Here is a 14,124-nt window from a genome sequence, read left to right on the forward strand (position 1 = left end):
AGTTTGTGGTCAGACTATACTGTATAGCATCAGTGGTAATTCACTAATATTATAGCATACTGTTATTAGTTCTTAATTATTTAGTCTGCATGAAATTGTGAGCCTGTATCCAGCCAGAGTTAAAGAGAATTACAGCTAAGGTGAACTTGGAGAAGGCATGGGTATGCTTTCTTACACGTACCTAAATATGCCACTTTTACCATAACGTCTTTTGACAATTATTTTGGTATATTTGCACTGTAGTGTTCATGTGCATGTATCATATAGTAGCTGTTTCGACTTCAAAGTGAAAGTAAGCATATTCACATATTATTCCAGAGATATTCATTGTCCACAAAGAATGTGTAGTTTATGAGATTACAGTAGAACAATTTTTTAAGGTTGCAAGCTTGCTCATATACTAGTTGCACACGGTGACACATATGTAGTATCTACAATAATTTATCATTCCCATGTGTAAGGCCTACTTGTTCCTGCCACTTTTCTTCATTAACAAATGAATACATATAAGGTGCATGTAGTTGGTTTGATTATCATACACCAAAATTATTGAGAATTTCTTACGAAACAATTTCTAACTGCCATGTTGTAGAATGCTATTCTATGTAAGATTTGTTCTATTAAAGTGGTTTGTATTACATACAATTTGGAGAAATGTTAGTAGAATTGTTATACATTAGGGGGTTCAGTTATATAATAGCTATACCATGCACACCAACCTGTATCAAATTACTCACACACACACATATGCATATATACGTGTATATATAAGCAACCAGTATATGGGGGGGGGAGAGCTCAATGACAACCACATCTGCTATGTTGTATGTGGCTTGTTGAGCAAACGTGTCTGTTTTTTGTATTTTGCACTATGTCTCATGGTAACGGTGTAACCAAGTGTTATCTCAGTACATCTTGTTGATTTTTTTCTTCATCCAGTCTCAGCCTGCAGTGGTAAAGAATTTTCAATGTAACATCTGTTTGCAGAAATTTACAAGAAGCACAAACCTTAATAGTCACAAGGAGACTGCCCACGGTGAAGAAGGAAAACATCATGCTTGTAGGTTTGAATGTCCAAAATGCGATGCTCGATATCGGACAATGACAGAATTGGTATCCCACTGTAATGAATATCACCATGACATTAATTTTGGTTTGTATTATCTATATATTTAACTATTAAGTGTATATATGATATATATGTAGGGATGCAAAATCATGAGTTTGAGACCAATCAAGAATGTATAACATGGAAAGAAAAAGAAGAGGCTACCTCAAATACACACTATATCCTACACCATCAGCCCTATGTGATGTCATCAAGCGAAAATGATGGTGTTAGTGGTAAGTTATTTTACTACGTTCAGATATTCAGTTCTATTATTGCCATTAGATGTAGCACAGGAACGCTACTATTATGTATGTTGCCGAGATGGAAACTACAAAGCATCCAACCAGCCACGCAAAACTCAGAAAAAACGGCCACATCAAAAGCCAAGCAGAAAACTGGGGAAAACATGCATCTCTCGAATGTATGTTACTAAGTTTAGCTCGGGTAAAATGGAAGTCAAGTTCATCTCAGCCCATTCCAATCACAACCCAGATGAAGATGAAGCTGGATTTGTACCACTGCCAGTAAGTACAAAGGAAGAAATTGCTATGAAGCTTAGTGTGAGGATTTCGATTGAAAGAGTAATGGAAGGTATTTAGTACTGCATGTATGCATGCACACACAGACATTCATACAGACATGAACATGTCTGGTGCATATAATATAAAGTAGTAATATACACTGGCTATCATATATATAAGTGTATCACATAATATATGAGCTTATCTGAGATGTTTACGCAGTAGTTTTAGTACGTAATTAATATTATTGCTAGACATTAAGGAGGGTGTTGGACATCGCACTATGCGAAAACAGTTTCACGAGTCTCTGTCTCGAAAGCACTTAGCATCCAGAAGGGACATCTTAAACATCAAACATGGCACTCTAGATCAATCAGTCATACAGCATAGTGATGATGCTACATCAGTTCAATTGGCTGTTAATGCACTCCAAGAAGAGGAATACAATCCCATTCTGTACTTTAAGCCCCAACACATTGATGATGAAAATAATCCACAGCTATCAACGGACACCTTCATACTGATTTTACAAACAGAATTTCAGAGGCAAATGTACAGTCAGTTTTGCTCTAAAATTGTGTGCATAGACTCAACACATGGCACAAATTCGTATAAATTTAAGCTCATCACATTGTTAGTATCAGATGATTTTGCTGCAGGTTAGTTGTGATTCCATCGTGGCTTACTCTTGTGATCTATTTATCTACTTAACTTGCGCAGGCCAGCCTGTTGGATGGTGTATTACAGACAAGGAGGATAGAGATGTTGTGAAAATTTTTCTAGAAAAGATGAAGATGAAAAGTCCAGATTCAGAAGTATCAGTAATTATGACAGATGATGGTAGGTCATATTAAAATAATATTTTTTTAGAATCATAGTTATTGCTTTTTGTTAAACATGATATCATTATCGCTGCATGTATGTAACTTCAGACAATGTTGGATGGAAAGCAGCACAAGAAGTGTTTGGACAAGGACTGCATCACTTACTTTGCCGGTGGCATTTAGATAGGTAAGCGTGTATGTATGTATGGTTCAATTTATACACCACATTATGTACATGTGCACATATATTTGCATATACTGCATGTAATGTACACTTTGCAATGCTCTTACAATTACATATACTGTAGATCATGGAGAAACAATGTTCGATCAAAAGTCTCACAACCAAACCAACTGGATATATATCAGACACTCTGCATTATGGAAAGTGAGCTGGATGAAGAAGAATTCAAAAGGATGATCTGCTCCTTTGTGCAACACTGGGAAAAGAAAGAAACAGTATTCATTAAATATTTCCAGGAAAACTATTTAAATAGATGAGGTAAGAAATATACTATTAGCTCGTTTTACGTACACATAATTGAAGCATCACACACATACATACATTACAGTGTATTGTTGCAAAGGTATGTATAAACAAGAATAATATTAAGCAGGTACTGGCAGCAACAACACATTAATTTCCTTAGAGTACTGGCAGTAAGCAACACATTGCTGTGTAGATGACAACTTCCTTAGAGTACTGCCTGTGTTTGTGTGTATGAAAAAAAACAGTACTCTTGGTGTGCCCCAAGACTAATACAGTACTTGGCTTAGTTTTGTGCTGTATTAGTCTCTTAACATTTCCCTTGTGCTGCATTTTCCACACAAGTGTATGTATCCTATACAGTAACATTATGCTTTTATTACATATAGAGAAATGGGCACGGTGTTTTCGGAAATTTGCACATGCTGATACCGACACGAACATGTACTTAGAAAGGTATGCAGAAGTCAGTCAACAACAATGAGCAATATCCGCAATGACTTTTCATGTATATCTATCTATGATGTGACAAAACAAAATGGCTGCTGTAGTGTGGGGACATTGTACAGGAAGGCATTGGGCGAGATAACACACAATTGAGCATGTGAGTATAGTACTAAGGGAAATGTAAAACAAAATCCTCTAAACAATATTCAGTAAAACACCATGCTGCTAAAAATACATAATAATACATGAAGGCTGCTACCATTTTTACAGTATAAGACTCCTATGTATGTTTGTAAAAAGCTCTATATAACATAGTACAGTACATTAGAACTTGTATTTACAATGTATCTGTAGCACGTTAATGTATAATATTACTATATGTAGCTTTCACAATAAACTGAAGACAGTCTACTTAAATGGGAAAGTGAACAGGAGGATTGATGTCCTACTTGATGTTCTTTTGAAGATTGAACATGATCAGTTTTTTCAATATGAAATGAAACACCGTCTATTATACCCAAATAAGCAGACCATCAAAATTGAAGATGCACACAAAAGGGGAATAAAGATCTCACCAGAATCAGTAAATGTAACTGTAATAGTTTATTAAGTACATGTGCTCATGTGTATTTTATATAGAAAATTTGTGACACCCAATGGCATATACCTAGTCAGTCTGGGAATCATTTTCCAGGGTACACCATCACAAAGCTGGCAACTACTTGCAGAAACACAAACTGCACAATTAAATGTAAAATTTGTGGTGAATTGTGTTATCACTTGTACAAATGTGATGACATGTGCTACGATTACATGAACGGAAACCTCTGCAAACACTTACATCGAATTCACTCCTTGTTAGTTGATTCTGCAGAAGAAGCGCAAATTGATGATTCAGCTAATGTTGAGATGGTAGTAACTGATGAGGAGACAGAAGACACCGAGGAGACCCATGATCCAGTCAACCCACAATACAGTTTGCCAAATGGTTCTTCCAGAAGCACCTGTGAGATATTAGTGTAGTAATCAAATGAAGAAAAGATGTTATATACACATCTATCATGTATGCAAAAGCAAGAGTTCATAACGAAGGAAGTTGGTCACATGTCATCATTCATCTCGTGATCTCTAAGAAAGTGTTGAACTAATTCAACATTGACACATATCTCTTACTATTCTAAAGGACAAATTGTATATACATACCATAGTGTCCCAGAGCCCTTACAAACCTTCTCAGTAAAACGCACTACTTTCCTAGCTGCTGAACAAGCCTTAACACTTACAACAATGCTGAATTTCACATCATAGGGTTATATGACGTGTGACCAACCTCCTCTGGGTTCATAAATCCTCTATAATTTTAATATTCTGTAAAACATTTAATACTATGAACTCTTGGCAATAGTTATAACAAAAGTAGGCTTACATATACGTAGTTGCAGGTGTAGGTAAATTCCCCATACTTCTCATTATTAATTTAATATTTGTTTGTTATACATATTTCAGAGCTTTCCCCAGCAAAACAAAGTAGAGCAGTGAAACTGCCAATATGCTTACCAATATCAAAGTCAATTAGTTAATAATATACATGTATTCGTTTTATCGTCAAAAGAATTTTTAGTAAAGTAGGGTGGTGTTGCACCATTTTATCACTCTTTAGGGAAGCTCTGTAATTCAACATTAATGAACTCATACGTATATATATATATATATGCATGCCACATCATAGGAAAGAATATAGTATGCAAGAGATATTAGAATTGCTCATGTAGTAGCTTAGTGTACAAATTGTTACTAAATAAAAATAAATTCTGTATATCCCCAGCCAGTTTTGCGGCAAGGTTTTGACACACAAAATATTGACCTTTGCATTATCAAGTACATGTGTAGCTGAGGACATGACTATAGTGGAACATCAATTGGTTGTTTACTTTAGTACTAGCTGTGTTCTGTGTAATACACAGGTTTGCATACAGACGCAAACATTTCAGTAGCCAATCTGCTCAACTAAACTGTAAAAGATGAATAGTAGTAGTACCTCATGCAAGACGATTCTTATTGTTAATGTCAAGAGTATGTGTTTGGAATCTCAAAGGTTTGTGTTTCCAAAAATATATCAACCTCAATACATATGTTGTATGGTGCTATAGTGCTATTTGCCGGGTATGATCCGATGTATTGAAATTACCTGAAAGCTTCCAAAAATTTTCAATGTTCTGTTTAACAACACTCTACTGATAGACTGACCGAAATAATTGAACATTGCTTTTGTAGTACTTATGAGCAGTTGCTGGTATATGTAGGGTAGCTATATCACTTAAAATAAAGAATGTTTCACATCTTAGGCCAATTTCAATAAACTTTGTGTTTTTTTGGCAAGAAAGATCCTATATTTTCAGTACAAAATATAGTAATATAATTATTTTGTTCACCTAGCAAGTAGACATAATTCCATGAATGGATTACAAAAGTAAGGAACACTCAACGTTACCACCATGTACCCTGTCGTTGGCTACTGACAAATGGTACAGCAATTATAATGTAACTTAGCTACCATTTGACATGAAAGGTGTAGCCATTTTCACTCTGCTAGTTGCAACATGGATCAAGAATTTTAATCATCAAAAAATTGCCTTGATCACTTGATTTTATTTTTAAAAGTATCTTGAATCTTGATTGCCAACCATATAAGCTTACTAAATTCTTTGTGTTGCTGCTTGATTGCCATTTCTGCAGGACACCTTAATTGCTTCATTCACCGCAAAACAGCACCCTGACTGGATCTCAATCATGCTTCGACAGGTAGTATAGAAGTGACTACCCCTTGACACTTTTCAGCCAGCAAAAAATTTATTTTCATACTATTCAAGGGTCAACACAATTCAGTATTACAGTGGAATTAACTTGTATTCGCAGCTACACCATAGGTCACATATTTCATTTAACCGGGTGGCTGTATTACTGCATAATTGTCTCTTTTGCAAAGCTTATTGATTTAACACATATTGTACAAGATTGTGATACATAATATTAATCATGTAAATACTAGCCTTTACTTATGTTGCCTTGTTCTATTATCAGTGAACTTTTTACTTCTTTCATTGTCTATAGCATGTGAACATCATTTACAGATAGCACAAAATTTACTAGTCCAATTACAAGCTATGATAAGTAGTGGAAATTCAGGATTGCAGCATTGCTTACCTCATGTAAATGCAACATTAAAGAAACTTGTATACACTTGTGATGCTGCCAGCAAGATGGATACTACAGGCACAATTACTTCCTTTGAAGACAAGGAAAATTTTGCTCCTGGAAAGAAAATGAATCTTCAACCACGATTTACTGCTACCAGTAATACTCCTGGACGCAAGAAAAGAAAGAATGTGTTACAGTATGTAAATGATAAATTTTCTATTTACATACAGTGTGCTTATACATAATAGCTACACACAGACACACACACTAGATACAAACTTACTATACACACACACAGAGACAACACACACTAGTTACGTACATACAGTGCACACCAGCTACACATACACACACTAGATACAAACTTACTAACTACACACACACACACACACACACACATACACACTAGTTACATACATACAGTGCACACCAGCTACGTATACACACACTAGATACATACGTACAGTACATATCAGCTCTACATATATACACACACATACACAAAGCAAAGCCCATGAAACATAGCACCAGCACCGGGATATCTGGCATCACTCAGGAACTTGACCCTTGTGCAGGCAAATCCTCCTGGGGCAGGACTTGTAACCTGCGGAAGGACTGTCCAGGTATCACAGAGAGAGGTTGCAGAACCCGAAGTTCTGTAAACACCAGGTACCTACCAATTGATGTTACAGCTGGGCGGGCTGCTTCCCCAGATGACACCAGTCCACCAGGTCCCCAATATACTGCTGGGTAGACTGGAGCATGAAGAAAAGATTCTTGCTCAAGGAATCAACAACACCAAATTGGCATAAACAGGCATCGAACCTGGAAGCTTTTGATTGCCAGGATGATGCTCTAGTCACTTACACACACGCACGCACACACGCACACAGAGTACATACATTAGCTATACACATACTAGTAATGTACTAGTTACACACATGTGTGTGGTGGCTAGTATGTACTGTACGTAACATAGAGTACATACTAGCTATATATGTACAATACATACCCTGTACACATACCCTATACACATAGTAGTTACATATGTATGTACAGTACTTAATAGTTACACACATAATACATACTAACACACAATTTTGCTGTGAATAGACTAGGGTAATCATGATAACAAGATAGTTACACATGTACGGACATATTTAATGACTGCAAGCTGTGTACCTACTTAATGATTGTTATACTACAATGTAATCATTTAAACTTCCACCAGTCTTAGTACTGTGTATTGGCTTTATGAAAGGTCTTAATAGTGCAGCAGGTTTATGTCTGGTATATAGTTTCACTCTATATTTTTGAAATTAGTTTCATTTGTAATTTTGTATCACGTGTGTCTTGTGCTGTTTTGCTGGTTATGGCTGCCATATGTGACAATACAGCTATGCTGATAAAGAAAGTAAGCAACACATTAGAAAGGTACTGGTAGCAACAATAGATGATGACCCTAGTAATGAGGCAAGACAACAAACAAATACGATAACATGTGATGTAAGAATATAATAACATACTGATGCTCTATCATCATGTCATGTGCTGCACAGGATACCACTGAAGTGCAGGATGATGTAACCACAAAGAAAGAACGTGAAACTGGTATGTACAAGTACACATAAGCATTACTGTATATGGATGCACAAAGGAATATTGGAAAATCACGTAATTGTTTACTAACAAACACACTGGTGTTGTACGTCAGCTTCTTGTACCACCCAAGTGTGCACTTTGATTTACCTGACTCTTAAAATAAAAATGTCCGTGTGCATCTACACAGTTGCTAATGTGTAATATGTTGACATGGTAAGTTTTAATTTTGCAATAATTTAGACAAAAATCTGTGTGTATAAAGATTTGTACATACTTTAAAATTAAACCATATACAGTAGCATGTTGTCAATAAGCTGATACGTACCTGACAAAAGCAGGATTTTTTATTTATTTATTTTTTTTTAATTCTCAACATTTCAGCCAATTAGATAATTAGAATGCTTCATCACAAATTTGGAAAGAATCATACCGCAAGACAGGAAACTCTGAAGAAAAAAAATTTGACAAGTTTAACAAATTATTGGTTACATTTGTCAAATTTTAATTTGTGTCAATTATCACCTCAAAACTTACTTAGGGTTTAGATCTGTGATTTCCTGCTTTTCATCAAATTTTTTAAGCTGATTAATTGTGAATTCGTCAAATTTTATTTTCGTCAATAATTTCCTGTTGTACAGTAACAGAATGTATACTTTTATGGTTTCATCATAAGAACATATGGTGAAACTTTCATGGGGTGCAGACACAGATATTTGGTTTTGAAATGTTATGTAGGTCAAGTAGTACTACAGATGTAACAAATTTCAATTACGCTGCTATAAATCCATCCATGTGTTAATAAAAAATTGAGCTATCAACTGCATAGGAGATGAATGCACACATACAGTGTACTGTAAACATGCATCTGTATTCTTGCTTGATGCAATCAGAATGATTATACACCTGTATATTGTACACTTGGTATAACATATTATAGTGGGAAGCAAGCGTGTAGGTACCAGATGTGGAGTGTGTGATGGATGTACTACTACAGTTGACTGCAGCTGCTGTAAGCACTGCAAGGACAAGAAAAAGAATGGTGGTCCAGGACGGCTTAAGAAAACATGTATCAAGAAAGTGTGTACTGCAATAAACAGTGCAAATTCACGACTGACTGTACTTCAAGAAACATTGCAAGCTTGTAAGGTTTTAACAAGATGTTCATATGTCACTTATGCTCAAACAGATACTATTGCTCAAACACTAACTGCAGTAACAAGTGCAACAACATCAAGTTCATTGTTCTTGAACTCAGGTATGTAATAGTTGAAGCTATATGTGAATGACACCATTTTTTAAAATAGATCAATGCACAACTAATTCCTTGCCAAAGATGTCCGTTGCACAATATTACCAGGTACGTGTATATGTTGCGGCAATAATATCAAATACTGATTGTATAGGGAATAGCAGCAGGCACACTCAACAAGTTACCAACAGCCAAAATAGCCGATGATCCAATCCCCCCACAAGTTCTCCATTTGTTTAACACTTGCAGTAGTAACTTTAGTGCAGCAGCTCTCTTCCTCAAACGACAAGGAAGAATTGAGAGCGTGTTGGGAGATGGGAACTGTCTGTTCCGCTCCCTTGCCTTTAATGTACACAAAAACCAAGATATGCATGTGAAGACCAGAGAAGACATCACACGGTTTATCAAGCAACACAAACACATGTTTCAACCATATTTAACACAAGACAGGAACATTGACAGACATTTACACAACATGGCAAAGCCTGGTACATGGGGCACACAGGTTGAATTACTAGGGGCAGCAACACTCTACCAAGTGCCAATCTACGTTGCCAGCACAAGTCAAGATCAAACATCTCACTGGAGGAAGTACACTCCACTTACACACCTGAAAACTATTGAAGAGACATGCACAAATAAAAGCTACATGGAGATAGCCCACCTAGATTCTTGTCATTTTGACCCCATTGTACCAGTAGACAGTAACAGTAGTAGTGAACCAACTATAATGGCAAGGCACCACCAAGGAGGAACGATTCATTAAATAACTAATGACTTATTCTCGACTTAGCTATTAATATTGCAAAGAGTTACTTGAGTTTTATCTTATTTTAATGTGGGAGCCTAATGTGGGAAGGTTAAGAAATACAAACAGTAATGTACAAAACACAACTTACTGGCGAGGAAGACAACGGTGTACAATTGAGAAGCAGGTGAATTAACTGAACAAATGAAGTCCCCGTAGTCCAAAAAGCGCATCAAACTACACTGATTAAGCGCACAAAATATTACGTTCTCATGGTTACAAGCGCCTGCTTCGCGTCGCATAACGGGATTTAATGTTAACCGTGTGTGCGTGTTCGTGATTGATTGGTTGGTATACAAGTTTGAAGTTTCTTATATCAAGAATTCACTAATATTAAAAACTCTTGTTTATATTCATTAGATCTTATGGACTTCGCTGAAAAGAGGAAAAGTTAATAGCAAAGACAATGAGTATCTTCAAATGATGGATCTTTATGTTGAGCTGTTAACAAATCTTCAAAGACAACTGCAAGTGTATTGTTGATGTGCTGAGAAACTATGCTAGAGCTGGGGATTCTTCTGCCAGTGGTTCAAACCAAAAGGTATTAACATCAGCGTTCAAGGTTTGCACCATTGTGTTTCTGTAAGTAGTGTAGTATGTGTTATGCTGACGTAGGTGCAGTACTTGTAAGGGACTGCATCAGTCAGCAGATTAGTGAAGCACAGCTTAAGGTGTGTGCATGAGTGTGAAAGAAGTGTTTTATGTCGCATCTTCTTAGCTATTGTTCACGTCCATTGAAGAAGACATATACGACTATCAATACCAAACAACAGCCTTTCCACTGCTAAGGGTGTGTCTCCATAGTACATGTTAATGTGCGATGTAACTTGTGATGTGTTAGGCTTTCTTGGAACAGTCTGGTGTAATTGATAACTGCACCACTTTATTCATTACTTATGAATTTGAGTGGTTATTAATTTTTTTCAGGAAGGTTGGTCATCATCACTGTTACCTAAGTGACATGCTGTGTGCTACCTATGCTGTGCTACAGTTTCTCCCAGACTATAAACTGAAGAAGAAGCTTTAGTCTTACCTTGATTTGTTCATATAGGTACGTAAAATACTTGTTTATATTTACATACTTATATTTTGTGACTAGCTTTGAGGTGCAGGGTGGCAGAGAGCCGGTATTGGAAACGTCTGTAATATTTGCTAAATTCCCAAAGGTAAAAAATTGTGGTCTGTTTACTAAGCTCGTATTTGCTTTCACCAGACAACTCTGCAAAATGGCAACATACTTTTTCATCCCAGTGGCCAGTCGTCTTGTTAATGATGACTCACCAATGTGTAGGTCTATGGTGGCTGAAGCAATGAAAGATTTAATCACTAATGTGAGGAAGTATGTAGTACTATGAAACTTTAATGAGACTACATGTTGTGATAGTACAGTAGCAATGCTAAGATGTATGTCACCTCATTAATATTGGTCCCTTCATTGTTGGACATTTCACTACATGTTGTTGTAACAAGGTGGTTGTTATTGCCCTCTATTAATCGATCCCCACAATATAATCAATTTTGGACTTAATGTCTATATAATCACTGCCTAGTTATAGCCAGGGCTACCTATGTACACCTGTATGTGAAATATAGTCTGCTTGTTCTGATATGTGAAAGTGTTACATGATAGACTACCGACAAGCCCACAAATCAATATAGCATGTATGCAGCATGCCTTCCACCATGCTACTGTTATTCTGCAGCAGTTCTTTCTGACCACCCTGCCACAGCAATGATCCTATTCAGTGTATCAACATTGTTATTTGCTATTGATATATTGACAGGCATGTAGAAGATTGTTAACAGGACTAATTATTGTATGATTTTGAGCACACATTATTGTGTATTTAGTTTAGGTTTAGTATGATCCTATATTCCAAGTAGAAAGCTAGAGGTTCAATTAATCTGTATTATGTATAAGTTTGTAATGGCGTGTGTTGTGTCTTTCAGATTGGGCTCATGACCTATCCTGGAAATCATATGTGTCTGATTGTGGCTGCTAGATTCTCCAGGTTACTCACTCTGCATCCTTGCCAACGTGGATTGTGGGTTGACTATCTGTGAGGCCGATCACATTGTTACTGGCACATACAGTACGAAACAGTCTACTGAGTGGCAGGTTTATGGATAATATGGAGATGATGATGACATTGTACACGTTCTGCAAAGGCTGTGATGTCATTCATTAAGTTTGGTCATGGTGAGTTCTTTTTTTCCAATTTCTCTTACTTGTAGCATATTCAGGTACATGAAGAGTTCGCTATGTAGCCTGGACGTTGTGATGTGAAAAAACTATTATGATTGATGACTATTATGATTGACGAATGGTTAATCAAAGTATTTACGTGTGTTAAGTACTATACATGCTTTTATATTTATTCTTACTTTTATGATGTCAGTGATGTCATGCAAATTTGATGTATAACTTGAAGTTATGATAGGTACTTGCATAAGCTTGAATTATATAATCAAGTGTTGTGACAGTACGTCGTATGCAATCCACCTGTGTACAACAGCATGTTTTTGTGCCACAATTATCTCTCCAATGTACATTGCTAATGTTGCTATGAGTTACCATCACTGATCTCAAAAATAATATTATTACCATACACTTATAGAGAACATTAATTTCCACCTACATGGACTCATTGGAAAGCGTGATCTGCTCAGTTACCATGGTAACCATTTGCTTTCTTTACAGCTTCCACTTAAAATTTATATCTACATTTTATTGATGAAAACAATTGGCAATTGTAAAGCTTACATATACACTACTTGACAAGCCAGTTACCTCATTGGCAATGATATATAGTCTGGTCAGTTTCTATGGTAACTGCATTGCCTTCTCTTCATAAACATAGTTAGCAAAGTGTACATCATGTCCTCTTAAATAAGATGGATGACCTTGATCAGATCGTGCATGCATGACATAAAGGAGCCATTTGTGATTCTGTTTGCCTTTAAGGTTGACAGCCCCACCCTCCTCCCTGCTTTAATTTCTGCCCAGCTTGAGCGCTGAGAGCTTCAGGGGTCAAGATAAGAAGATGGCCTTTTTGATCTAAAAATAGTTAATTAACCTTTTGACCACTTTCTTATGCCTCCTCCCGTTTAGCCCAATGCTACCATCAAGCTGAATTGGATAAGAAGAGAATGCAAGTATGTACTTTTGTAAGTACTCTCTCTACTTTCTCTCCATTCATGTTCCCTGCTTTAAATTTGGCAGGCTATGGAGTGTATAAACAGTGGAATAGACTACTGGAATGGTGGAATGATTTTTGTTAAAGTTCTTTGCATCCAACTCCTCACTACTAATCTCTGGCAGAATAATTGCCATGCACATTATTGCATTTTAGAGCATTATAATTGCCTAGCTACCTCATTGGCAAGGATAATATCATTCCATTGTAACCACATTGCTTTATCCCAAAAGTTATCTAGGTGTACATCATTACGGTGTAGACCTCCATTAATAAGATACTAATATTATACAATTAAAAGGATGGCGTCCAGATCATGGATACACACCTTACATAAAAGGAGCATGTTGTGATGCTCTTTGGTTTTTGATGTGGTTGGCAGAACTCCTTAACTTGCTTTCAAGTTGTGTTTGTGGGAAAGCCAATGACTGTTGAGCATGCTTTTAACCAATCTATTGAGCAGGTGGTTTCCTTAATGTAGCTAATGAATTGTGGGGTGATATCACTAGTATTGCTGCCTTGTTGCCAGGCATGTCATAATGTATGCACTGAACCACCATTACAGCCTTTGTTGGGATCATTTCCGCTATATATCTGCTAATGTGTTGAAGATAGTGCCTAGCTTGATGAGTCTTCAGAAACGAGATAAGAATAATTTTATGGCATTTTTGACGTAAAAG

The 14,124-nt window shown here is 36.4% G+C and overlaps 1 protein-coding gene and 2 long non-coding RNA genes across 16 annotated transcripts; 2 read left to right on the plus strand and 1 right to left on the minus strand.

Annotated features, from left to right (window-relative positions):
• Positions 1–521: 521 nt before the first annotated feature.
• On the minus strand, positions 522–10,516 carry LOC136266234 (uncharacterized). Of its 10 annotated transcripts, none has more exons than XR_010705985.1 (7): positions 10,339–10,447; positions 8,115–8,154; positions 6,595–8,050; positions 4,232–4,394; positions 2,748–2,896; positions 1,009–1,121; positions 562–946 (listed from the first exon to the last, which is right to left on the minus strand). It is a non-coding gene; the product is annotated as an uncharacterized lncRNA (long non-coding RNA). The 10 variants fall into 10 exon arrangements; XR_010705986.1 differs by having other exon boundaries at positions 8,115–8,196; positions 10,339–10,353; XR_010705979.1 differs by having other exon boundaries at positions 522–946; positions 6,595–10,285; positions 10,339–10,516.
• Positions 2,968–10,444, plus strand: LOC136266232 (uncharacterized). 2 transcript variants are annotated; one of them, XM_066061242.1, is made up of 10 exons: positions 2,968–3,399; positions 3,775–3,979; positions 4,030–4,396; positions 6,502–6,784; positions 7,986–8,094; positions 8,148–8,199; positions 9,128–9,331; positions 9,377–9,445; positions 9,495–9,547; positions 9,594–10,444. In XM_066061242.1, the coding sequence occupies exons 1-10, from the start codon at positions 3,314–3,316 to the stop codon at positions 10,203–10,205; spliced, it is 2,040 nt and encodes a 679-aa protein (XP_065917314.1). In that variant the 5' UTR covers positions 2,968–3,313; the 3' UTR covers positions 10,206–10,444. The 2 variants fall into 2 exon arrangements, with proteins under 2 accessions (XP_065917314.1, XP_065917313.1); XM_066061241.1 differs by having other exon boundaries at positions 9,128–9,445.
• LOC136266233 (uncharacterized) lies at positions 10,474–12,682 on the plus strand. Of its 4 annotated transcripts, XR_010705974.1 has the most exons (8): positions 10,478–10,809; positions 10,863–10,918; positions 10,966–11,037; positions 11,175–11,298; positions 11,347–11,413; positions 11,461–11,578; positions 12,198–12,447; positions 12,492–12,682. It is a non-coding gene; the product is annotated as an uncharacterized lncRNA (long non-coding RNA). The 4 variants fall into 4 exon arrangements; XR_010705976.1 differs by having other exon boundaries at positions 10,474–10,809; positions 11,461–11,586; positions 12,198–12,682; XR_010705973.1 differs by having other exon boundaries at positions 10,474–10,809; positions 12,198–12,682.
• Positions 12,683–14,124: the final 1,442 nt, after the last annotated feature.

This window comes from Dysidea avara, chromosome 9, assembly GCF_963678975.1.
Source record: "Dysidea avara chromosome 9, odDysAvar1.4, whole genome shotgun sequence".
Lineage (NCBI taxonomy): Eukaryota > Metazoa > Porifera > Demospongiae > Dictyoceratida > Dysideidae > Dysidea > Dysidea avara.